The following is a 24,651-nucleotide window of genomic DNA, read 5'->3' as shown; positions in this document are numbered from 1 at the left end:
GTAGTCTTCGCTACCACGGTCGCTTCAACGGTATCCGCGCACTCTGATTGGCCGGGGTTTTCTGTTAATATCTCCTTAACGAAGCCTCGGACAACATTTTCGCTAAGGAAAAAGTTGTTTCAAGTCACCTTCCGAACCACCCCTTTCAATGTGTTACAACCTTTTTGAGACATCCTGTATTTCCTTAGTTATAACGCAGGTACATGTTTTGTTTCGGTTTTACTTTCCTAGGTACTATATCCTTATAATCTATTTTTGCTGATGAACAATGACTTCGTTACACATTTGGAAAATTCGAGTACATCTATAGTTATATAGTTCTGAACATTAATTATATATTATTAATATGTTACGAATTTGTATAAAAGTAGTTAGTTTGTTGCAAGAAAACGGGTGTTCGATCCTGCGAATCTGTTTTTACCTTCTATCCCTAATATGTAAAAGTAGGATATCGATATAGGATGACGCCATCTAGCATCAAGAGTGGTAACTGGGACAAACTCTTCTCAGGTCTTCTAGTCATTTCTAATTTTCCAGACACAACCAGACACATTCAAATAATTCAAATGCCGGTAGTGTCCTAATGGTAACTGGGTTGAAGATTTTTATTACTGCATTTTTAAACTTTCTTAAATACAATATATATTTCTAATTATTTTTCATTCAATTGATAGACGTTTTGCGTTCGAGGAAGAAATAAATATATCTATATACAAACTTTCATAGGTAATTCTTTGTTCTGACTAGTACTGATGGTCACAAGAGTAGAGCTTGGGGGCCCTGGTAAACGATGGCACATAATAAATCTAATGGTTTATTAACAAACAGGTGAGAGTTAGACATTCATAGTGATTATTATTTTAAAACTGGTCGCACGATCTTAGATTTCAATTGTTTGTCGTTTCAGTACGCCTCGTATTATTAATTAGCGGTTACAGTACGTGACGTGTATATTTTTTTTTTGAGGCAATTTGCACGTGTTGTTAACGATTTCTTTCCTCTTTATCTTTTGTATAAAGTAAAGCGTATATATTTTTCTTGCCATTTTTTTATTCATGTATACATTTTTTATTTATTGTAGTTCTAGCAAAGAATTCGCACTGTATGTGAATAATTTACCTGTTGAATTAAGTGAGGTATGTATATCAAAAAATGATTAATTGTGGTATTAAATATAAAAATGTAGTAGTATTTCATAAATGAATAAATTAATGTTTAAGACTGGATTTAAACAAATCTTTAATCACTATGGAAAAATCATTGGACATCTTTACCGCCCAAATACTACTTGGGCTTATGTTACGTATGGAAAGTATAATGAAGCTGAAGCTGCAATTAAAGATTTGAACAATGTACCGCCATTGCATTTGAAAATATCATTTGCCCATGAGAAAGGATCAAATAAGATGGAATTTGTAAAACCACCTGTTTCTCAGGATGTAGTGCAACAAGAGAGTTATACTGTTCAAGATAAATATTTAAATAAATCTTCGTAAGTAGATATTTACATACCATTTTTTAATAGCATTATCGAGTTAAATAAATGTAAAATGAAATTTCTAGTTAATTTAAAATGTAAATGATAATTATATTTTTCTATGTATGAATTGACAAACTATGTGCAATTACATATAGCATTCAAACAAAAGAACAAGGCAGACCCTCAGATATGTTTAAAAAACTAGAATCAAAAACAGGATTTCCAACATGCACTTACACACCAGATGATGATTTATTATATTCATATCCTTCTGATTCATACACATACAATCCATATGAAAAAGCAGATCCATTTGATAGTACACACACGTTATGGACAAGGTACTGTTTGATAATTTATACCAAATGTGTGCATATTTCATGTACAAGCATTTTTTTCTCTTAAATATGTTAGAGGACAATTAATGATTACACCAGATTGCAAACGACATGTCTCGCTCGGGCGAGGGTACACAATGTATGAAATCCCAGACCCAAATCCTGAAATTCAAAACCAAATCTGTAAGGTGCATGAACTGCGTACAACTGTATGTACAAATATTGTTAAATACTTTTAATACAATTTTGAAGTATTTGTGGCTATGTACTGTAATTTGATTTAATAGGGCTTGTACGAATATGATAAAGACATGTTAGAAAATTCTATTGGAAAATGTGAAATATGTGGAAATATAACGAAATTTACCTGCGAAAAATGTCATACTTTCTATTGCAGTAGAAAGTGTCAAAAAGATAATTGGCCACAACATAAATACGTATGTCAACCCATTCCGTAAGTATTTTTCATATATTATGCTATTGTTACAAATATTGAGTCCTGCATGTCTTAAAGTTCTTTGCTTTTGTTTTTTATTTTCAGAGCACTAGTATCGACCATCAATTCTACACATCTATCACAACCAAATACTGAAGGATATATACCTATTAGAAGTAAGGGTATTATTCAAACACCTCTCCGCAGACCAAGAAAATCTGTAAATTCTGCAACATCACTAAATAAAAGTTTAAATACAGTCTCGAAAGACCAAGATACAACTGATGTACAAGTAACAATTTGTAATGATAGCTCGCAAAATAGTGAGTCAAAATGCTTTAAAACTACTGATCAATTTGACACATATCAGAAAAACAAAGCAAAAGAAAAAGTGCCGTTTCCTATGTACAATGAAACTAATTTTCAATCTAAGGGAACTGGTATGACAAATATGTCAGACTTCAAACATAAACATACTATTCATGGAAAAAATTCTTCATTTGAAAAGTCACAAGAATCTCTTACATGCTCCGATAAAGTGGCAGATGATAAAAAATCGGACAGTATTAAAAATTCTACGAAAAAACAACAATATGTAAGTGCTGAAGATGTAATGAAGATAGAGGAAGATATAGCTTTCTCAAAACATGCATTTTTATCAAAATCAGGATTTACAGAAGTACGAATAATTGTGAATATGGGTCGTGAATGTTGGATTCAAAATGTAGAAAATGACGAAAAGCTTAGGGAACTAATGAGTACTTTACAATCTGAAGTAGATAAAGCGGAGAAAGTAGTACCAGTACTCGGAAATATGTATGCTGTTAAATATGAAGATTTATGGCACAGAGGTTTAATTAAACAAGTAAAACCTTTATTAATTCATTACGTGGATTACGGTAATGATGACTTCGATAAAACAAATGATGTACGTAAACTTGGACAGTTCCAAAATATTCCACGATTTGCTGCTACAGCTCGTTTATCTGAAAAAGCAAGTCAAAAATACAAACACCTCACATATGGGGATATAATATTTGTAAAAACGATATCCGTTGATTCGAATAACGTAATTAATGTTGAAGTTCAGGGTGAGAATGATGCGCCGATACTAGAAGTAGATCGAGCGCCGATGCCACAAGTAGATCAAGCGCCGATGCCACAAGTAGATCAAGCGCCGATACCACAAGTAGATCAAGCGCCGATACCACAAGTAGATCGAGCGCCAATATCACAAGTAGATCGAACACCTACAACACCAGTATCAGACTTAAAATATTCAGTAAACATAATGCCTATAGGAGAAAGAGGAGTTTTAGAAATTCATGCAGAATTAAGTAACAATACTTATAGTGTTACGTTACTATCGAATAATACAATGTCCGAATTTGAGGAACTTTTGAATGAATTGCCTGTAATGTGTGAACAAAGAGCAACAAATTCCGGTTACAAACCTGAAATAGGAAAGCTAATATGCGGCCAAAGGCTCGATGGTGATTGGCTCAGAGGATATGTTTTATCACTCGAATCTCCTTTAAAAATGGTTGTAATAGATGAAGCAAGAATGATGGAAATTAATAAGGTTGTGCCATGTCCTGATAACTTTTTGAAAATTTGTACTTTTGGTGCTAAGTGTAAAATAATTAATGCTGACAATAAGTTTGATGCTTCTGGACAGTTCGAGTTTAAAGTGGTAACACGAAATGGAGAAAATGAAATTGAAATAGAAATTTATAGAAATAACGAGGAAAAATTGAAAGCTATTGTAACGCCTTGGACACCAATGCCTGAACAAAAAGGAATACAGTATGCTCAATTGAAAAACGACTCCGAGGTTTGCCTGACTGCTTACTGTAATCATGCTTTTCTGTTTGCTCGGTCATTAGTTACTGAAGAAGTGGAACGTTATAATCGTATTATGCAGAACGTAGCAAAATGTGCCCAAACAGCTCCATCATTGAAAGAACCACCAGTTGTTGGACAAATGGTAATAGCTCAGTATATAGATGATAATTATTACCGAGCTATTGTGACTGCAGTGGCAGATGATAAAGTTACGATTTCATATATTGATTTTGGAAACAGAGAAGTTACTAATATGAAGAAACTTAAAATTCTAAACGACAATTTAAAACAGCTTCAATCTTGTACAAGTAAAATAATTTTGAAAGATGTTCCTCAGGATAAACCTATGACGAATGAAATAAGTGATTATCTCAGTAATTTAGTAGGAAGAGAAGTTCCTTTGATATGCACTTTTACTGGTATACCGTCCAAAGATGGTGTTTATCTTAAATCACACGATGGAGACAATATTAATAAGACCATATCTGAACTGCTTATACCAACTTGGAAAAGATCTGATGAGAAAGATCTAACATGCTATACGTTGAACGATATAGCTGTTGCTAGCTTGGGAAAAGTTGGCGATGTCGTTAATGTTGCTGTTGCACACGTCCTTGAAGCTGGTTACAAATATACAATGTATCCATTAGATTATGACTTAATTACTCATATCTCGGATATAATGCCTAAATCGATGGCTAAATATTGTGAATCAAACGATCACTATATTCCCCGTGAGAACGAATTGTGCCTCGCACTTTTCAACGGTGAATGGTGTCGTGCTACTTGCTATCGTCGTAGTGAAACTGCTTCGACGAGCACTGTTTTCTTTATTGATCATGGATGTATTGAGAGCATTAGTCATAAAGACATACGACTAATGCCGAAAGATTTTATGACCCCTAGTGCCCTTATCAGTGTTTGCGACATTGTTAATTTAGCGCCCCTCGATAACCAAGGAAAATATTCTTCTAAAATTGAAAAAAGGATTTCAGAATTAATCGATCTTAATATTCCTATCGAAATAAAGATTGTTAAGTGTGATGAAAATGCTGGACTATACGACATAGAGTTGCCATCGATTCGAAAGAAACTTGTTGAAGAGGGTCTATTGTAGTTATAATGAAGTATTAATGTCATGAAACTAGGAACTAGGTTTTGTTTAAAAAGAAAAGAAAAATCGATATTTTAAAAAACGTGTTTTTTATACTTTGAAAAATATGATATTGTAAGTCTGAAATTATTTTCTGGAAGCAACTGAGACTAGTTCATTTTCTTTTTTAAATATCGTTTTAATATGTATTTCTATTCAATTATGTTTCGTTTTATGTCTATGGACGCTAGTTGCTTATAACACAATTGAGATACTAAAGAAATGTTAATATAATGTTTAAATCTTATATCTACATACTACAGATAATAAATAAGATATACAAATCGTAAAACACCTTAGTGTTATTAATAGTCTATTAAATCATATAATTATTGATAACTCCGACACTTCATGAATTTTATAACCGTACATATACATGTATGTTTTACATAACTTTCATTTAAATTTAGTGAACGGATCATTCAGCCAACCGTATCACTTGAAGTTTGATTATTTACCTTAATTTCTAACCTAACTTACGACGCTGTGACTAACCTGTCTTGATGTGTCAATTCAGTTGACAGATTGCTATAAGTAACCCATAAGCAACTGTTCGATTTAAATACTGTGAGGCTTACATACAATAGGGATAGAAAGTATGAACGTTCAAATAAGGCACCCTTACGAGGGTTTATTGCATAAGTATACTAATGCCATGAAAGGCTGGCAATATCGTTGGTTTATCCTTAGCCCTGAAACTGGTGAACTGCATTATTTTCTTAGCGAATCTGAGAAAAATCAACGACCAAGATGTTCGATATATTTAGCGGGTGCAGTAATCGCGCCAAGTGATGAAGATTCTAATACATTCACTGTCAACTCTGCCACAGGTACTTAAATGTATTAAGTTGTACAGTATACTATTGTTTACAAACGCATATAATACAGAAAGTCCTCAACTTACGCGGTTAATTTGTTTCGAAGCTTTTGATGTAAATTAAATTTTATATACATAAAAAGAAAAATTGAAGACAATCAAATTTTATCTAACATATGAATGCATACATAAGTACAAATATGTACAAGAAGATAGATGGGTATGCAAGAATCCATGTAACTTGAGGATTCACTGCATAGTAACCATTAACACAATATCTTTAATACTGTTCATTCGCTATTGTAGGTGATATGATTAAATTGAGAGCTACACATGCCCGTGCTCGCCAAGAATGGGTGGATAAACTACGAGCAGTTACAGAAATGTATACCAGAGCAATTGCCAGCAGCCACCCTCCTCTACCTCCAAGGGAACATTCTTCTAACTCCAACAGAACTCCTGTCGACAAGTTGGAAGTTTTAGATGCTTTTGCTAATTGTCAGGAACAATTGAGGAAAGTAGAAAAGCAGAATCTTGCATTAGCCCAAACTATTGAAAACTCGAGCTTAAACTTGGACCCAGATTTGTTAGTTCTTAAAGCTACAGCTCATACCACACTGCACACATTAAATCAATGCCTTAATATATTATATCAATAATTTTCATTAGAAGTATCATTGTCATTGATAAAAGATTTGCAGAAATGCTTTTATCAATCATTACCTAAACGTATCAAATGCATTTCAATTATTTCCTATGGAATATATTTTAAACTTCTTACTGACAATCCAACTGTATGTTCTTCCAAGTCAGTGATACAGGAAAGTTTGCCTTCTTACTAAATATTAGATAGAAATAAATAATGTGATGTTCGTAGGATTCTTGAATGTAATACTCCCATTCATTCTTTTAAATGTAAAGATTTTTCTAAATCATTACATTTAAAGTATGTAATGCAGTGCTTTCCAAATTAGGGAATACAGATGAAAATTTTGAATAGAAAGAAATGTGGATACCATCTTTTTCCTATTAGGATATTGATTATTGCAGCTTATTAATTGTAGGACTATAATTTTCATGTATTATTTTAAATATACCACTTATCTTATCTAAAAAATGTTTCAATTTCTAAATTTTAGTTTATTTCTTCTTCAAGAAATTTGTTTACAATCCATGAGAATGGCTTTAAAAAAGTTTGGAAACCACTGATGCAAATTGTGAATTTATGACTATACATAAATTTAATATCTTTGAATTAAAGTAGGATTGAACAAACACTTGCTATTATTATATGTAGACCTGTTAATAAAAAAAATAAGACACTTGGTCATTTTTGCTGAAGCAAAAATCAATTATTGCAACATGAGCCTTACAGTAACAAATATGTTTATATTGTTAAGTGAAAAAACCAGTCTTTCCGATTGAATTGTCGTTTTTAAGGAAAAAAAACCAAAGCGGCGGTTTCATCTCTGAATAAGTGTCAAGGACACGCCATTAGGTGAAGGTGAACAAGCAGGAAACTTTTACTTTGCTTAAACAGTAGATTCGATCAGTATGATCATCGCGTGGTCCACGTAACGATCACAGTTACGCACTCATGTAATAGAAAAATTTAAGTTAACGTTTTTATGATCAAAATCATGGTTATTAATAAAAAAAGCGAAATGGCTTAAAAATTATTCTATTTTACTTTTAAAGACGTTACTCTCTGCTTTAAGTTAACGTTAAATGTATCTCTTATGATTATTCGAAATATTGGTTGAAATAGATAAAACGAAATCTAAAAATTAAGAAAAATCTCGGAAAGAAAACAATGTCTATTACACCTAGTCCAGAACTGTTAACTGAAGCTGCTGGCGTCAAGATCTTCATGACGCCTTTGGCAGAAGAAGAATGTTCATCATGTGAGAGTTTAATCTCTGGAAAAATTTGTGTAATGTTGGAAAATGTAAATGACATTAAATCGCACGGTAAATCTTTTGGGTTTCATCTTACAAAATCTAAATGGGATCCTTATCCTTGGGTAAGCTATGTTGACATTGGAAGTCTTGCCGATACAGCTGGCCTCAGGTAACATTAAATCAAATCTTAAACTATGTGTTATGTAAACTGATAATAAATACAACGAATCATTACATTCCAGAGCTGGTGATTGTTTAATGACCATCAATGGGAAGGATTTGATAGGATTGAAAATACAAGAAATTGCAACATTGATACACTACCATCAGGAATATAATATTAAATTATTTATTTGGAGATGTAGTAATGAAGAATCAAAAGAAGAAGGGATAGCTGTTAAAGGGCCACTGCCAGATGTAGCTATTAAGCTTGCTAATGCAGTGTCTGGAGTTGTGTGTAGTTTAATCTCTTTAAACGGATTTTTTTGTAAAAATTATTTAGTAGATCATTTTCATATTTTACAGATACATTACCACGATACTCTATAGAATTTATTCATTATGTTTATTTAGGTTCGAACTTTAGAATGTCCAGTTTGTTTGGAAAGTTCGACGCCCCCAGTCTCTCAATGTGTTCACGGTCACATCATTTGCGTTGGATGCAGACCAAGGACACCTCGTTGTCCAGTCTGCAGAGTCAGGCTGGGTCAGGGACGGTGCTTGCTCGCAGACAAACTGCATAAAATATTCCGGGAAGTTTTTGATATCAAAGAGAATTCCTCTAAAAGTACAGAATGTCAAACGTGGAATCTTCGAGATCGACTTTTCGGCAAAAGCAAAAAGAAACACGTACCATCGGTAACGCCAAAAAGTAACGGTCCAATTCTGAGAGCACGTCAGTTATTATTGAATAAATTGTTTTTCGGTGGGGTGGAGAAAGCTGCCTCAGCAGATAATCTAACAGTGATTTCCAATGGAACGTCAAGCGTAAATGAAACGTCGTTAAATGGTACAAATATTAATAACTTAAGTTTTGACGAGCGTTTAAGTTTGCATGATCGAGCAAAATCTGCAAGTACTGGAGAATTATCGAAGGAAAGGATGAAAAATGTTATCGATGATCGTTTGCAAATTGGCACAAGTAAAATAATGTCAAGCACTACTAGTCTGTCTAGTATACCTCCTACACCTGTTTGGGGAGGTTCGATGGATTCTGTATCTTGTATACAAATAACGTGTCCACTTTCGAAGCAAAGTGATTGTAAAGACATTATTACATCCGATACATTAATGGAACATTTGAGTGGGTTTCACGAAGTACCACAAGTTCATTTTTATTCTGTTCATGTGCAAATTCCGTTACCGCTTCCTTTTGGCTCCGAAGCTGCTTATATATTACATTCCAGTGGAGACCTTTTCTTCTTTCAGGTATATTTCATGAACTTAATACAAAATTCTTCAATTTGTTATTATAAATATTGTATTACAAATTATGAATGTACAGTGTGATGAAGAAACTGTTTGGATCGCTTGTGCCACAGGAGGAAAAAATTCATGGGAATGGAGTTTACATGGTCAAGGCGAAAACGGCACTGAAATAAAGATACGAAAAAGCGTTGCGAGTCTTGAAAATCCAATGATTTTATCATCGCAACACATTGCACCCTTGCCGAATTCTCTGTTATTGCACACTCTGAATATTCAATTATTAGAATGCCGTTCGCATGAACAGTTAGGGTTGTAATAAAGAGTAGATACATTTGAATGATTTAGTAATTTTAGCAACTGTAGAAAAAATAACAAAATTGTTTATTTATTACTTATTATAATTACAGGATAACAAGTACATCGTATTTTATTACAAATATCGATATAGAAGTATCACAAAGTTAAGACCTGACACCTAAGTATATAATATACCATGCATTATAAAATGCATACAATATGTATGAATGTATATGTTCTGATGTTAAAATTAACATCAAATAAAATTTAATTGTTGATACATGCATTATTAAATTTGTAAGATATACAAATAGATAACAGTAGAACATTTGCTGTTTATACCCAAGGCACATAAGATGTATGAATGGCAACATTTGTAAAATTAAGGAGTTTTACGTAATATGTCATCCATGTATGGTTTAAAAAATTCATATTGCCCAGTTCGCGAAGCTTGACCAGCCATTATATCGTATGCATATTTTAATACCGATAAATAATTTTCTTTTCCAACTATATTTAACTGAACATTAAATACGTGGGTATCACAGGAAGGCATCATCTTTTTTCCAACTGGTATACACAGTTTTCTTTTCTTTGTTTCCGGTTGTGGCTCGCCCACTTCTGCCTCTTCCTTTTTCTTATCTCGTTTTGGGCAGCTACAAATCCTAACTAGAAGTCTACGACGACCCAAGACTCTTCTATTGCTATCTTCCATGGTGAAAATTAATTCCGTAGGTCTACGATTCATACCAGATGGACAACTGTTTTTACATAAAAACTTAAAATTCATTAGCACATACTGCGTTCCAGCCTGAGGAGTGCGGAGGGGAGTCAATATAGATAAGTGCTCGTTTCTTTCTTCATACATACTCGAATTATCTAAGCAACGAACGACGTGTTTAATTTTTATCGGATCTATATCTCGATTGCTTGAACTATTCAATGCCATATGGTTATGGCACCTTCGAACTGGGTCACTTGCGTATTGGTCCAAGCTGAATACCATGGTAGTACGCAAGAAAAAACCATCATCAGGTGGGTCCCATTTAAATCTTAGTGGTAGTGTTTCCTCCATATTAATAAATACCTTTCTCAGTAACTGGGAATACTGTACGAAACAACAAAGACCAAATTACATTAAGCAATTATAAATTTGTTTACAAATTATTATCCAATATAATGAACCATTCATCTAATGAAACACTTACAACCCAATGTTTACTAGAATCCTGATTAGCTAAACTGTACTGAAAATTATAACACCCTGGAAATTCCTCTCTTACAGGAGTGGATGTTTCAGGTTCTTGGTAATCAAGATATTCTTCTTGGTGTTCATTTTTCAATTCGTTTCCTTCTAAGTATTTTTGCGATAATTTAATATTAAATTTCTCCTCTATTTCAATGTCCTCATCCATTACGCTTTCTGCCAACAACGGCAACGTATTCCTCCCTCTGTATTAAACGATAAAAAAAACACATTGCAAGTACATTTACGTTTCTAACTTATTAAAAAATTCAATTTACTTTATATTGAACTGTTATTTCGATTCCATTGCGCTTATTCAGACGAGTATTTCAAGTCTTTTGTGATGTCATTTTACGCATTCAATAGAAAAAAATTAAAATGCCGATGGGAATAAAAATGTAGTAAATTAGCTCTTACATTTCTTTCTCCAATTCGTGGAACGCTTCTTCGTCAAGAAGCGCAGACTCTTGCGAGTCTGAAAATCCGTTTGTATTCGTCATGCCTTATTTATTTGTCAGTTTATTTTATAATAAACCGACAATAAACTCAAACCACGTTGCGGTAAAAAGACGCCATTCGATTCGCGGGAAAATCCTTTGTTCGAATTATGGTTGATTCTCATTTTATGCTACATAAGTTTAAAATTGATTTCAAATTACTTTCTTTCCGAAATAACGTATTTTCTCCAATAGGAATATACATAATGTATTTAGTATTATGTAATTAAAACGAATAAATTGTTTTTGTAGTTTTTTAAGAATAATGTACAACAGTAGTGAGAACCCTTAGTGTAAACGTTGATTTACATTTCGAATTTTGTTGAAGATTCCTATTTTTCGTCATTTTGCGATAGTTGCATCTCTGCAATTTACGTATTTCGTGGACGTGTGTCACGTTATTTTATGGCGGGAATAACATGTGGCGCGCCACGGCAATGTACGTCAAACGTAAGAAACAAACGATTCCAATATGGCGAATGTGAGGGACAGTGATACGTCGTTGTGGCTTCATAACAAGCTCGGAACGTCAAACGATAGCTGGACTGGAAGCTCGATTTGTTCACAACTGAACGCAGAAGTATTACGGAACATCAAAGATTGTTTTCCAGACCTCCAAACGCAAGTTAAACTCAAATTACTTCTCTCATTTTTCCACATACCGAGGCGGAATGTCGAAGAGGTAAGCACAGTATGTCCTTTACGGACATCTAAACAAACGTCTTTTTAAATATAGAAACATTGAAACATTTAACGGCGAATGTAATATGCTAGATATTTCATCATATATCGTATATCCAGACACGAATCGTAGATCTACCGCTTACTTAACTTTATTTAGGTGTTAAATGTTTTTGGAACGTTTAGTAAATAATCGTGCTCTATATATGACCAATATTTTTCACAGAATTAACCCATTGACTGTGGAGTCAGTGTATGAATTTCACACCCCATGGCGAAATTTTGTAAATTTATTAATTTTAACCTACTTCACTTCCTAGATACTGTGTTTATACTTTAGACCAATTTTAATGTTACATTTTGATCGAATGTTTTAAAGACTACTTAGACATGTGAGTAGTTAGTTTTGATGTATAAGAAGAGTAGGCAAACTTGAAAATAAAATAATTTTACAAATGAGTCATACACAGGCAATGGTTACTTGTTTCAATTTATTAGTTTCAATCATCGATGTTTTTACAAAGATTTAATTCAATTATTTGGGGATATATAAATACTATAACTTGTATTGCAAATGTATAGTGGCGTGTTGAGTTGGAAGAAATCATTGAGGTGGCATCATTGGATAGTGAACTGTGGGTATCAATGTTATCCGAAGCGATGAAGACATTTCCTTCTACGGGTTCTTTGAATACAGACATCACAGATTTAGACGAGCATCGACCTATTTTTGGAGAGTTAGTGAATGATCTTCGAAAACTTTTAAAAAAACAAAATGATCCGGCTATGCTTCCATTAGAATGTCATTACCTTAATAAGACTGCGCTTATTTCGGTGGTCGGTCAACAACCCACACCGGTTAAGCATTTTACCTTAAAGAGAAAACCAAAAAGTGCTGCACTAAGATCAGAGCTGCTTCAAAAGAGTACAGATGCGGCGAGTAATTTGAAAAAAAGTACTGCTCCCACAGTGCCTGTGAGAAGTAGAGGAATGCCAAGAAAAATGACTGACACGAGTAAGTTTCCATACATAATTGTGATTAATACCACATTAAAGAGATGTCAGAAAAATCAGAAGATAACACTTTTTATGATTTCCAGCACCTCTAAAAGGAATTCCTAGTAGGGTTCCAACAAGTGGTTTTCGATCTCCATCGCTTACGAGTTCTTCGATGTCTAATAGAACGCCCCTTAGTAGTAGAATCCGTAAAGATGGCGGAATTAAATTATTAGATATTAACGAGCAACCGCTCGGATATGCTCAAGCAAAGAAACGAAAGAGAATGATGGAACTGGAAGAACAGCAAAAGAAAGTTGCGGAAGCTCAAGCAGCTGCTGCAGCTGCAGCATCAACGGCGACAACTACCACGGAAACATCAACAACGCCAGAATATGCTCAGGGACTGGCTTCGATTAATCCACCAGCTACTCCAATTACCCCTGTGGCAGCTGTACAATCTTATGCAACACCTACGACTCCGAGCGGAGTATCAGCCGTGACTACACCACAAACCCGTGCGTTTTTATACATGGTACTACTGGAGTGTGTTCAGTGCAGAAAGAAGAATGTATTTTTAATCTTACAGCCGCAACACCAAGTACACCTACAACTCCAACTGCTGCAGTACTACCGGTTGCAACACCTACGGTCATTACACCGGTGGAAACTACACCTGTCGGAGTGCAAACAGTCAGACCAGCTCAAACCATCACACAGATTCGTATACAAACTACCGCACAACCTGCTAACGCAGCTGCGAATACAAGAAAGGGATTATCTCTCACGGTACGCACGAGGACAATCTTCATTAGAAAAAATAAACAATTCTTTCTCATAAACGGAATCGTAAAATGATTAATGGTGTTTTGTGCTTTCAGCGAGAACAAATGTTAGAAGCACAAGAAATGTTTAGAACAGCTAATAAAGTAACTCGGCCAGAAAAAGCTCTCATTTTAGGTTTCATGGCTGGCTCTAGGGGTATGTATCAAATTCCGATATTATCTAATGCAAACATATTTTTCTTCTTCATGTTTTATTTTTTTGCGTATTCAGATAATCCTTGCCCGAAGTTGGGTAATATAGTCACGGTGATGCTCTCGGAAAATATCGAAGAAGTAACCCAGCCAGATGGAACAACTGTGCCGATGTTGGTTGAGACCCATTTCCAAATGAATTACACAAATGGCGAATGGAAACGGATGAAAAAGAACAGACGAATCGTTACAGAGGAATCTACGTCTGCTACGACACCTGCTCCCAGTGCGACTGCTACAGCTTCCAATTAAGAGAAAACGCTAAATTGTCGTCGAATCGGGAATTTATTGGTCAAATATTCTGTTCTTGGTTGGATGACTCTTTCAAATTTTGTCTTTATAGACAACAAGAGAGTCGAGTGCACGATACACAATATGCCCTGTTTGTCCTATATGGTACGAGCAAAATTGTGTATCACTTTTCAGTAGTAATGCTTTAAAGTATGTACACGTTCAAAGTTACAACATGAAAAACGTTTGTGTTAACCGATAATACGTATAAGAATCAAGGAAAAGTTAGAAGCGGTTGTGACGGACTCGATATTTCTTTTTGTTTGAAGTAATTGTCTAACATCACATATAACAGGTTTCAACTACTATGGAAGCATCAATCCTTGTCTCTAATGGTGTGTCTGGTTTCACCAACGATAAAGATATTTTCAAATCGGTTGTCACTCGATTAGAAAGACAAATGCTATTTATGAATAGATAGTGTGATACCTTCCATTACATGGATAACCAGACACTTAATTTAAATGCAATGATTATCGTTCGTAATTTGAATTTATATATGAATATATAAATATATGTTCTCCACTCTAATAAGAACGAACATAAAACTTATAATACTGTTATTTGAATAAAATATGAATATATTGATTAATTTTTGATTTAATTGAATAACCAAATTTAGGGATACGCGTGGTTTATCGATCGATCTTGATTCGATGTGTACGTAATTTCGATATCAAGGTTGTTTGAATGTTCTGACCTGTGTTGCCCTCTATGTAGCATTTTATACAAGTACATATAAAGCACTTTCACAAGAGAATAGCTGCAATATTTAAAAACAAATTTCTATCATTAAATAATTATAAACAGAGTTGTAACCAGTTTAAAGAATTCAATGATAGCCTTCGATGTCCTTCATTAAAATGCATCGTTTGTACGAAAAGTGAGTTATATAACCTCTTCAAAATCCGGCTATAAGACATTTCCATCTGGCATTTACTGTTGAGTGAAGTGTTTTTTTACTTTATCGAAATTTAAAGTCTGGTTTCTTTATACACATATTTCTGCGCTGGTCTAGTCAGTAATTCGTACGTCGACAATGTTTCGAGTGTTAATGTCTTTGCGTTCTCAGGCTTGCAAAGCGGTAAGTTACTTAACCTAACGAAAATAATAATAATTTACTTGAAATATTTAGGCATGTGAAACGAGAAGGCACAAGATTTTCTGAGAATTATGATATTTACGTAACGTGTACAGATTGATGAACGTTACATAAAAATAAAACATGTACAAATAATTGTACGTATGTTTAATTTTCAGGCCTTTGTAACAATACCAAGTTTGGTGAAAACTAAGAATCCAACATTGGTAGAAAATGCACGTAGCATTTATATTAATTCAAAGCTTTTCTGCTGTCGACCTGTGGTTCAGAAACCTGCTCCTGATTTCTCTGGAACCGCAGTAGTCGATGGGGACTTCAAAGAAATAAAACTAAGCGACTACAAAGGGAAATATGTTGTTCTTTTTTTTTATCCTCTAGATTTGTAAGTTTTCAATTGTTGATAGTCACAGATGTACTAAGTTTTCATGAAACTAACTTTAGATTGTTATTTGTAGCACATTTGTATGTCCCACTGAATTGATAGCATTCAGTGAAAAGATTTCAGAGTTTAAAGCTTTGAATACACAAGTGATTGGAGTTTCAACAGATTCCCATTTCAGTCACTTGGCATGGGTCAACACGCCAAGGAAACAGGGTGGCTTGGGTGGCAATTTGGGCTATCCTCTCCTTAGTGACTTTAAGAAAGAAATATCAAATAAATATAATGTCCTTCTTGAAGATGGAATTGCTTTGCGAGGACTTTTTATCATAGACAAAGAAGGAATTCTCAGACAACTTAGTATTAACGATTTGCCAGTGGGTAGAAGCGTGGATGAAACTTTGAGGCTTATCAAGGCTTTCCAGTTCGTTGAAAAACACGGAGAAGTCTGTCCTGCCAATTGGCAGCCAGAGTCCAAGACCATCAAACCGACTCCAAAGGATAGCAAGCAGTACTTCGAAACAGTGAATTAAGCATCGAATGTAAAATTTTATACAAAGTACAGTGTATTATAATATAAGTAAAATGCTAATATAAATCCCTCGATAATAATTGTAGAAAATACTTGATTATTTGCGAATAAATAATTTCTGGTAATCCCAAGTAATATATTCACATATAAACATGTGGTACGAATTTCTTTTCTTCCTGAATAATTAAATAATAGAAAATACAAGATCATGGATCCCTGTGAATCTATATATATAAAATTTAATTTTCACAGCGAAATTTTCCTCATCTAATTTCATTTTCATTTCTTCAGCAGTATTTACGATATTGCAATATCCCACAAGTAGCCGTTCATTTTAATTATGGCATTGAATGAAGTTCCCTCTTTTCCAGTAATATGTAGACGCAAATAAACGTATGCACATGTCTATAATTGTGTTCCTGGCAAGGCAGAATTTCTCCTAACAAGGTTGATGGCGTAGTCGCTCGCTTCAATCAGGCGGAAAAGGGTACAAGGGCTCGCGATGCTCGAATAGAAAGTAAGAGGGGAAGAAGAAGGTGCGTGAACGCTCGTATATACGCGTGTGATGTAGAGGATTCAAGGGTGGAATCCGTGGAACCACGATACAAAAGGAGGAGCCAGCAATCTTATGCTGGTTAATTTGATTCTTTGTGGTGATGGAAGTAATAGCGACGGGTCAAATCCTTGCAAGTCCGTTTAGGATTATCCTCTCTTTTCCACGTTTCCGTTACGAAAGTACTTCCACTCGAATTCGCGTACGAAGAAGGAGGGTGTCGTTGAATCTATCGTTAACCGAGCGTTAATAAAGTAAAAATTGTTTATAGATTGAGTCTTAGTTTTGTGTGAGTCTTAGTACGCGAGTTGTACGATAAAGATTTAAAACAAGAATTTTGCAATGTATTTTAAAATTAGTGGAAGAAGGTAGCATTAGTTTCTCGAGAATATATTAAAAATAATTCATGATTTTATGGCCACTATATAAGATATGTTTATACAAATTATTCTCAACTATTGCCTATTTTCAGACCGAAGAAAACAATTAGTTTTTCAAGTATTATTTTATTCAACATAGTCGTGCGTGCAATCGAGTACGCGGCAACTCTGAGATAACAACCGAACTAATAAATAGGTCAGTACGGGTTGCCGCATACTGGTGGCATCCCCGCGACTACGAGATGGCAATGGGAACCGATAAACCGGCTAGTGTAAGTTGCCACATAGCAGGAGAATTTATGCGCCTACGTGATGGCAACCCAACTGACAAGCCAATTAGCGATGGTTGTTATATAGCAGGGGCACCTCTGCGCCAACGAGTAGGCAACCGGACCGACAAGCCAGTTGGTGTAGGTTGTCGCATAGCAGGGGCACCTCTGCGCCTACGAAATGGCAACAGAGTAGCCATAGAGTAGAACAAGCAGGCTAGTAGTGGTTGCTGCATACCAGGGGTACCTCTGCGACAACGATCTAGCAAAATGGCTAACTTGGGTTGATATCTAACAGGGGCATACTCGCGCCTACTTAATGAATAAACTTGCGGTAGTAATCGAGTATGAAGAATTACTGAAAATGTTCGAAAATAGTGACGAAGAAAATGTGTTCTCATTTGTAAGATGTAAGATATAAACTTCAAGTTGTCAATGTTATGAGACGATCTGGGCTGTTATCGTTTTTGACCAAATCTCATTAAAATCGAAAGCCACAAATTGGGATGTAGTTTCGGGGAAAAAGGACTGGGCGTCGACGAGAAGGCTGATATCCGAATTCGTGATAAATTTATAGGAGCTTATTATTTCGCGAAGAAGATGCCGGTGACGCCCCAAAATGGAAGGGATATAAAGTAACCCGAGAAAAGAGGGTCGGAGTTTGTCGGGCGGCGCAAGGTAGACTGGAAGCGGGGAAAAACTGAAAAGCGACGCCTGAGATAAACGGCTCATCCTCTCTCACCCTATAAAATCCAATCCTGTCCTTTGCGACCCGAAATCTCAAGATTAAACATATTCGAGCCAGCAGGCGCTGTCCCATGTCTCTGAGGCTTTGCGAATTCAACTCCAGACGTGGACGGTGAATATCGTTTGCATCAGTGACTCTTCGCCTAGCGTCTGGATAATTAACAGATCCCTAAGCAGATTCACTGAAAACTTTCTTTTGTAGCCTTCATTTTAGTGACTTTAGTTCTTTTTCGTTAAATGTAAAAAAAGAAACGCCAGTTAGTTTGTAGGTTCGGTTGCCAACTATTAGATACAGGGACGGTGTCCCTGATATGCGGCAACCGGAGCTACAAATCTGTTAGCGGATTGCGTTAGATCTACTGAGAATAAAAATTCCAATTTAAGGTTCTATATCTCGTATGATAGATACGATGAATTTTCTAAATAAATGCTATCTCCTTATGTATGAATATATATAGGGTGTTTTGTTCACACAAGGAAGATGCCTCTGATAGGTGACAACCGGATCTACCTTAATTTTATTCAAGTTTTATACTTTCGATTCGACTCTTTGTTTATTATTATATTAGGAGAGAGTCTAGATGGGAACTCCTTGTTCCACCGAAATTGTATTAGGTTGTCCCGAAAGTTTCTTTCGCGAGTTTGCACTCAATTATTTTATGTGGTCGTGTTTATATAAATAGACAATCTAATTTCATAGTTATTCATGTTGTAACAGTAATGGAGCAAAATGAATCGTGCACAATTAAGTAATATAACATAAAACATAAACTATTGTGCATGTATTTCTTATTAATAAAAACGAAAGAAACTTTTGGGACAACCTAATATTTTGTATTTTTCCCTTTGGCATTTTCATTCTGCGAGTTGGATTTTAATAATCTGCTCTAGCAGCGGAGTCGATTGTTAAGGTCGGTTGAGCGTTAGTTAGGTACAACAAGAGGAGCAATTAGATCGAGAAGCCATACACAGAGCCCCAGCGATCGCGGAGGCGGAACAAACCTGCGGCGATAGACTAGGAAGTCGATTAGAACAGGAAAATCCCTCCTCCCAGCGACGACATAATCCACGCTCACTCTTAATCGGACGAACGTTGCGACGAATTGGCGAGCGTCGAAAGGAGAATCGATAACCATCAAGGGGGAGAAAAAGAGAAAAAGGAGCGCAACTCGATTCGCAAACTTTCCAAGAAGGGATGAAACGCGAATCAATGGAAAAATCTATCTCGCCATTGTGGCCGCGGTTTAATCCGTAAGCTCCTTTCCGGCGTGCCCGCGATTTCAGCCGTTTATTCAACAGTTGCCAGATCCCGTTTTCATACTTCCTTCCCGAGGTAGCAAAACGTGGCGATCAGAGAGTCGGGAACGTGTCGCAACGATGATGCGCGCGAATGCGAAGTTCTTGACGGTAGAGCGTGAAAGAAGTAGAGAATTAGTGAGAGAAGCAGAGGAATAGTTTAACAAGTTTAATGAGAGATAAAAGATAAGAGCTGCAGGGATGTGAAGCATGTTGGGATTGGAAGCTTGACGAATATTACAACTATTAGGCGAGAAGATCACCTCCGAGGGGGGCATTCAGTTAAATAATTTTACTCGTGGCATATGTACAGAAGTAGTTTGGATAGAGTTATCTCAATATAGTGCACTTCATAGGGCTGCATTTCATCTTTTTACATTTCATCATTTTATATGATTCTACTGGTTTTATCACAGAGCATCTGATGCTGGATGCACAGAAGTAGGTTGAATAGATTCATTGAAAGTGTAATTCCTATGGGTACATTCGGTGTAAACGATTCTACTCGTCGCTACATACCTCCATAGTTGCAGTCGCTCTCGCCACCGTTATCTTCAATACTCGAGGTTTCGCCGTCTTCCACGTCGCCGATAGTACCGATCGGGGATCGCTTAACGTCATTAGCCTCTCTCCATCTTCTCCCCCCTGCCCCCGAAGGAGAAGAAGGAAAAGGCAGAGCTCGAGCTCGTCGGTTATTGTCAGACCGGCGATCGAAGCGAGCGAGCGCGTCAAAGAGGATCCTTCTATCGTTTCTCGTGAAATAGAACTCGCGTCGTTTGAGCCTCTTTGGCCCCTCGATCCCCCTTACCTCTCCTCCTCCTCCTCCTCCTTCTCCTCCTCCGCCCCTCGGAGCCATCCGCCGTCTTTTTTCCCTCGCGGAGCCGTCTAATAACCTCTCCAGCTGGCGACTGCTCGCGAAAAGGAACATTTTCTTAAAGGAGCATTCAGAGCGCGGCTTGATAGGTGGATATTACGGTCGCTGAATGAGGGGCGAAGGGAGGTGGGGGTGGGTTACCCTTGGCGGTTCGACGCTGACGGGGAGGGGTTGGAAAGAGAAACGAGGAGGCGAAACGCGGTACGGCCACGAAAACGAGGAGACACAGTCGGCGGGGTTCGGCTGGGTGGGGTGGCGACCGAAACGGGGGCCTGGAGGGGAATCCATCCATCCATATCCATCCCGGGGTGGCTACCAGGGCTTTGATTACTTGTTTTAATCTTCCGACTGCCGACTGGGCGAGCATCTGTCACTCAAAATCCGTAATTGCGCGCGGTACCCGCTTCCCCCTCCTCCCCGACCCTGCGCCCAAGTTCCTCGTCATCGCTCCGGTTGTCGCCGGCTAGAGGTACCCCCGGGATTCTTGCTTTGAGCGTCGCCATTACTTTCTTATTGCTCGTTTAGCACTTTCACGCTGGGGGCTTTCCGGTTACCGGATACGAGAGCGCCATTCGTGGCCAATCAGGTAATCGGATTACCCTGGCGAAATTCCTGTCCGACTCCTGGACCGATGAACACGCTTCCGGTGAACGCGTCGCTGCTGGACTCTAGGAATCGCGATGCACGCGAGGGAGGTTCATCTGGACGAGTGGTTCTTGAGTGAGACTCAATCAGTGAGTAAGAGTGGAATCGAAGTGTAGCAACGTTTAACCGTGATTCTTCTGAGAATCAATTACCCGTTGTAGTAATAGATGCTTGAGTGATACTTGAAGGGAGATCCTTTAGAGTGCAGGCCAGGGTGCTTCGAAACGCTCGTTTAGGGGGCTGCTCAGAACCATGACTCTTGGTATACGTGGGCCCAGACAGCGTTTAGACTTCGTTCCTGGGCTCTTGATTATCCGATACTTGAGTGTATTGGCGTTTCTCTTTATGCTTGTCTATGTTTACTATTATAGTAGGTTGAAACCTAACTGGTAGGTTGATGGTCTACCAAAGCTGTACACTGTATGTACTTTTTGAGAAAGGGAACAAGAAATGGATAGGTGAACAAATTGTACAGTGGTGTAGCCTTTTGATGCCACGAGGGGGTGGTTACGGACCGAAGACGTCTTTTCTATACGAAAGCTGTAAGTGAAAGGATTATAGACTGCCTAATGATCTAAAATCAATATGCATGTTTTAAATTACACTAGATACAGGGAGGCTATGTATCTACATCTTTCGACTCTCAACCCTTTGCACTCGAGACTTCTTAGCATTCTATTGCCACGAATGCTAAGCTTAGATTAACTTTGTAGATGTAGCCCGATCTGTGATCGCAAATTAATTTTAAATTTGAGAATCAGGTCACTTTTACGTCACCGATAATAATTTTATTTATGATACTTCGAGTTTTAAAGAAATGAAACTTAAACAAACATTATTCCTGGTTGGTGCGCCATTATTACTGCACCAAGCCTGACGGTAACCGAGAGTCACCTCTCGAGTTATTGCATTCCGTATAAGATGCGACTGACAGTCACCTCTCGAGTGCAAAGGATTAATAGAGCTTCCAAGTGAATCTCTCGAATCCCAAATGAATCTCGGAACAACCATATTTACAAGAATTCACGGACGGTCGTAAAGTGGCCCAGAGACCACGCTCTCTACTTTGGAGGACACCGTTATAGGTACCGTTAGTGACGACAAAGTTAAGTTAAAATCGATGTCCATGTCCCTGAAAAAAAAGCGTTGATCACGGAAGGGAAGACAACAGCGACGGAGGACTTCGATCGGGAACACGATTCGAGATGAGTCCGCGCGTGTTTAGCGGTCAGCAAAGGGAGAGAAAAAAGCCCAGCCGGTATTAAATGAACGAACCCCCGGTCTCCCCAGCGTTCCTGGTGTAGCTGGCTCTTCGACAAGGCACCGACCACCCAGCCCTATCCACTTACCGCACGAATGGACGAGGTGGTCATCAGATCGATGAAAAGAGATTCGCGACACGCCACCGCGCGCGCTGCACCGACGCTAAAACTGCACCCCCAACCACCCCCCTCCTCCGGCATCTAGACGTTGTTTGTGCGTCTACAACGAAGCCAATCGACCCCCCTCTGGTTCCCCTGGACGTTGGAGCACGAAACTCGTAGCGTGATCTAATTGTGCCCACTCAAACCGTATCAAAACAATGCGACGCACGAGCTCGCGCGTTGCATTTAGCTAAATGTGTCTTTTGTGACGGCCATTGCCCCTCCGCGCCGCGAATTAGACGACAAAGCACGACGTTGTTTACGTTCCACCGTGCATTGTGCCGCTGGTTAACGGTCCTCGTCAAAGCCCACTTAATGGCACCTCTAATTACAAATGTCTCCGGAACAATGAGGTCTCCCGCGGAATCCGACGAACGGAATTGTATGGAAACGCATGCTCCGCGGGCGAGGGTCCCTCGTGCTTCCGAAATGCCATGCTGATAACTTGGCGGAGGACTTTTCCAATTTGTTATTCGTAGAATTGTAGGGATAGGATGGGTGACTAAGGAACGGACACCTCTTATTAGGTCTTGCGGCACTCAATTCAACAAGGCTGGAGGGGAATTTGGAAACAAAGCTAGAGGTTGATACATCTAGATGGGAGAAGCAAATAAGGCTTATATAATTTCTTTGCAAAGTGGATGTTTATGATTGCATCTTGGGGGACCTTTACGTGTTCGTTACGCAAGCTGTCGAACCAAGTAATGCTATATTGATGACATGAGATTGATTTTAGTTTGTTTAATATCGCCACGTCGCCCATACATGGGTGACAGAGCTTTTCACTAAGAAACTTCGACAATTCATTTTGACACGTTGACTGCCAAACGAATATTCTTGAAAATTTCTGCTGAGATTAAATATTATTTATAACGTGTAGTCAACGTGTTAAATGTTTCACGAAACGTACTGAAAGTACGTCAAAGTCCAAAGTCGTCGAGCGTTAGTCGTAGAAGCTTCGTCGCTAGATTAACATTCAAATTCTAATCTTACACTCCTGCAGTCCCGCACCCCTGCAACTAACCCCCTAAAATTAACCAAAACGTTCAGGGACGAGCTGTATGGGACTCGAGGACGAGGAGAAACCACTCTCCAGCGCTAAATTTCGTATCTTTGTCGAAACGCGACGTAATCGTTCCTTCGTCGAATTTAATCCGACCGATTCAGCTCCCTGCAGCCAGGGGGTGCAATCTCCGCGGGCCATGAATGCCCCGAGCTAGAAAAGAAGAAGCACCGCGTGCAGGCAAGCGTTTCGTTGGGATTTCTGCTCCTCTCTCTAATTGTCGGAGTCATTCGGTTCCTTTCAAAACGGAACAGATGCACCGACCTGTGTTCGAGAGACTGCCAAGGGAGGGAGGGGCCGATGGTGGCTGTCTCTTGGGGTTATTTTCAGTCGATTATCCGTCAGAGCGTGGGGTCAGCTTCGCCCCGCAGGACCAACAGAGTAGACGAGACGAGTCTATTAGTGAGGCCTAGAAACGGAGGGCACGACTTAATTTTCGTCTTTGGGTCGCCTCGACGCGCGCGCGGGGCACCACGACCCCCTCCAACCCCTCTTAGAAGCTCTTGTTCGCTGCGAGGGCGCAGTCAGATTGTTTCGACGACGCTTTTCGTCATCGGTCGCGCGAACCTGACAAATTAACGCTGGGGCATGCGGTCCTTTGTGCCCCGCAAAAGCGCATCGAATGCTTTTTGTTTTCTTCGAGGTGGCAACCCTCGCGTGAATTTTGATTCAATTTTCGAGAAAGAATTTTATGGTTATTTGTTCCCGTGGAGTATTATTGCGGATGAATCAGAATATGCCTAAGCGTAGCTAGAATGCTAGGAACATGATAAGCGAACTGTCTGGCCGATTAAGGGAATATTGTCCGGAGCAAAGCGAGTAGTCTCGGCTTCGTACGGATCGTGCAAAGGTGGAGCAGTTGTATCTTATCTCGCGTTTAATCAACATCGTTGACCCCAACTGCGACGCTCCTAAGCTTCAGTAATTACTTAGATGGACGTGTC

General features: G+C 37.9%; 6 protein-coding genes and 1 long non-coding RNA gene across 9 annotated transcripts; 5 read left to right on the top strand and 2 right to left on the bottom strand.

Annotated features, from left to right (window-relative positions):
• Positions 1–476: 476 nt before the first annotated feature.
• LOC128874622 (uncharacterized) lies at positions 477–5,539 on the top strand. Its single transcript, XM_054119525.1, has 8 exons — positions 477–586; positions 675–828; positions 1,082–1,136; positions 1,221–1,492; positions 1,636–1,821; positions 1,895–2,027; positions 2,106–2,272; positions 2,360–5,539. The coding sequence occupies exons 2-8, from the start codon at positions 791–793 to the stop codon at positions 5,214–5,216; spliced, it is 3,708 nt and encodes a 1,235-aa protein (XP_053975500.1). The 5' UTR covers positions 477–586; positions 675–790; the 3' UTR covers positions 5,217–5,539.
• On the bottom strand, positions 835–2,497 carry LOC128874628 (uncharacterized). The gene is made up of 3 exons (XR_008456673.1): positions 2,186–2,497; positions 1,718–1,980; positions 835–1,119 (listed from the first exon to the last, which is right to left on the bottom strand). It is a non-coding gene; the product is annotated as an uncharacterized LOC128874628 (long non-coding RNA).
• Positions 5,540–5,747: 208 nt separating the features above from the next.
• On the top strand, positions 5,748–7,768 carry LOC128874627 (oxysterol-binding protein-related protein 11). The gene is made up of 2 exons (XM_054119533.1): positions 5,748–6,082; positions 6,376–7,768. Exons 1-2 carry the CDS (start codon positions 5,851–5,853, stop codon positions 6,726–6,728), a joined length of 585 nt encoding a protein of 194 aa, XP_053975508.1. The 5' UTR covers positions 5,748–5,850; the 3' UTR covers positions 6,729–7,768.
• A 104-nt stretch (positions 7,769–7,872) lies between these two features.
• On the top strand, positions 7,873–9,975 carry LOC128874624 (uncharacterized). Of its 2 annotated transcripts, XM_054119528.1 has the most exons (5): positions 7,873–8,139; positions 8,213–8,423; positions 8,544–9,398; positions 9,475–9,720; positions 9,806–9,975. In XM_054119528.1, exons 1-4 carry the CDS (start codon positions 7,883–7,885, stop codon positions 9,712–9,714), a joined length of 1,563 nt encoding a protein of 520 aa, XP_053975503.1. In that variant the 5' UTR covers positions 7,873–7,882; the 3' UTR covers positions 9,715–9,720; positions 9,806–9,975. The 2 variants fall into 2 exon arrangements, with proteins under 2 accessions (XP_053975503.1, XP_053975502.1); XM_054119527.1 differs by having other exon boundaries at positions 9,475–9,975.
• LOC128874625 (cellular tumor antigen p53) lies at positions 9,757–11,530 on the bottom strand. 2 transcript variants are annotated; one of them, XM_054119531.1, is made up of 4 exons: positions 11,359–11,530; positions 10,904–11,147; positions 10,566–10,803; positions 10,300–10,456 (listed from the first exon to the last, which is right to left on the bottom strand). In XM_054119531.1, exons 1-4 carry the CDS (start codon positions 11,439–11,441, stop codon positions 10,440–10,442), a joined length of 582 nt encoding a protein of 193 aa, XP_053975506.1. In that variant the 5' UTR covers positions 11,442–11,530; the 3' UTR covers positions 10,300–10,439. The 2 variants fall into 2 exon arrangements, with proteins under 2 accessions (XP_053975505.1, XP_053975506.1); XM_054119530.1 differs by having other exon boundaries at positions 9,757–10,803.
• A 360-nt stretch (positions 11,531–11,890) lies between these two features.
• On the top strand, positions 11,891–15,025 carry LOC128874623 (negative elongation factor A). Its single transcript, XM_054119526.1, has 6 exons — positions 11,891–12,120; positions 12,702–13,134; positions 13,220–13,633; positions 13,705–13,904; positions 13,997–14,096; positions 14,172–15,025. The coding sequence occupies exons 1-6, from the start codon at positions 11,911–11,913 to the stop codon at positions 14,402–14,404; spliced, it is 1,590 nt and encodes a 529-aa protein (XP_053975501.1). The 5' UTR covers positions 11,891–11,910; the 3' UTR covers positions 14,405–15,025.
• Positions 15,026–15,188: 163 nt separating this feature from the next.
• LOC128874626 (peroxiredoxin-like) lies at positions 15,189–16,591 on the top strand. Its single transcript, XM_054119532.1, has 3 exons — positions 15,189–15,527; positions 15,704–15,927; positions 16,001–16,591. Exons 1-3 carry the CDS (start codon positions 15,483–15,485, stop codon positions 16,455–16,457), a joined length of 726 nt encoding a protein of 241 aa, XP_053975507.1. The 5' UTR covers positions 15,189–15,482; the 3' UTR covers positions 16,458–16,591.
• The last annotated feature ends 8,060 nt before the right edge of the window (positions 16,592–24,651 follow it).

Source organism: Hylaeus volcanicus, chromosome 4 (genome assembly GCF_026283585.1).
Source record: "Hylaeus volcanicus isolate JK05 chromosome 4, UHH_iyHylVolc1.0_haploid, whole genome shotgun sequence".
Taxonomy (NCBI): Eukaryota; Metazoa; Arthropoda; class Insecta; order Hymenoptera; family Colletidae; genus Hylaeus; species Hylaeus volcanicus.
Note: the sequence above shows the minus strand (reverse complement) of the source record. Positions and strands in the feature narration are given on the sequence as shown.

Coding starts and splice junctions, on each gene's coding strand:
- LOC128874627 (XM_054119533.1), top strand. CDS start 5,851: ATGAACGTTCAAATAAGGCACCCTTACGAGGGTTTATTGCATAAGTAT. Junction 6,083..6,375: donor CACTGTCAACTCTGCCACAG/GTACTTAAATGT, acceptor TCGCTATTGTAG/GTGATATGATTAAATTGAGA.
- LOC128874623 (XM_054119526.1), top strand. CDS start 11,911: ATGGCGAATGTGAGGGACAGTGATACGTCGTTGTGGCTTCATAACAAG. Junction 13,135..13,219: donor AAGAAAAATGACTGACACGA/GTAAGTTTCCAT, acceptor TATGATTTCCAG/CACCTCTAAAAGGAATTCCT. Junction 14,097..14,171: donor TTTCATGGCTGGCTCTAGGG/GTATGTATCAAA, acceptor TTGCGTATTCAG/ATAATCCTTGCCCGAAGTTG.
- LOC128874622 (XM_054119525.1), top strand. CDS start 791: ATGGCACATAATAAATCTAATGGTTTATTAACAAACAG. Junction 1,822..1,894: donor ACACACACGTTATGGACAAG/GTACTGTTTGAT, acceptor TAAATATGTTAG/AGGACAATTAATGATTACAC. Junction 2,273..2,359: donor TACGTATGTCAACCCATTCC/GTAAGTATTTTT, acceptor TTTTATTTTCAG/AGCACTAGTATCGACCATCA.
- LOC128874626 (XM_054119532.1), top strand. CDS start 15,483: ATGTTTCGAGTGTTAATGTCTTTGCGTTCTCAGGCTTGCAAAGCG. Junction 15,528..15,703: donor GTTCTCAGGCTTGCAAAGCG/GTAAGTTACTTA, acceptor TTTAATTTTCAG/GCCTTTGTAACAATACCAAG. Junction 15,928..16,000: donor TTTTTTTATCCTCTAGATTT/GTAAGTTTTCAA, acceptor TGTTATTTGTAG/CACATTTGTATGTCCCACTG.
- LOC128874625 (XM_054119530.1), bottom strand. CDS start 11,441: ATGACGAATACAAACGGATTTTCAGACTCGCAAGAGTCTGCGCTTCTT. Junction 11,148..11,358: donor CACGAATTGGAGAAAGAAAT/GTAAGAGCTAAT, acceptor CGTTTAATACAG/AGGGAGGAATACGTTGCCGT. Junction 10,804..10,903: donor ATTCTAGTAAACATTGGGTT/GTAAGTGTTTCA, acceptor TGTTTCGTACAG/TATTCCCAGTTACTGAGAAA.
- LOC128874624 (XM_054119528.1), top strand. CDS start 7,883: ATGTCTATTACACCTAGTCCAGAACTGTTAACTGAAGCTGCTGGCGTC. Junction 8,140..8,212: donor GCCGATACAGCTGGCCTCAG/GTAACATTAAAT, acceptor ATTACATTCCAG/AGCTGGTGATTGTTTAATGA. Junction 9,399..9,474: donor GAGACCTTTTCTTCTTTCAG/GTATATTTCATG, acceptor ATGAATGTACAG/TGTGATGAAGAAACTGTTTG.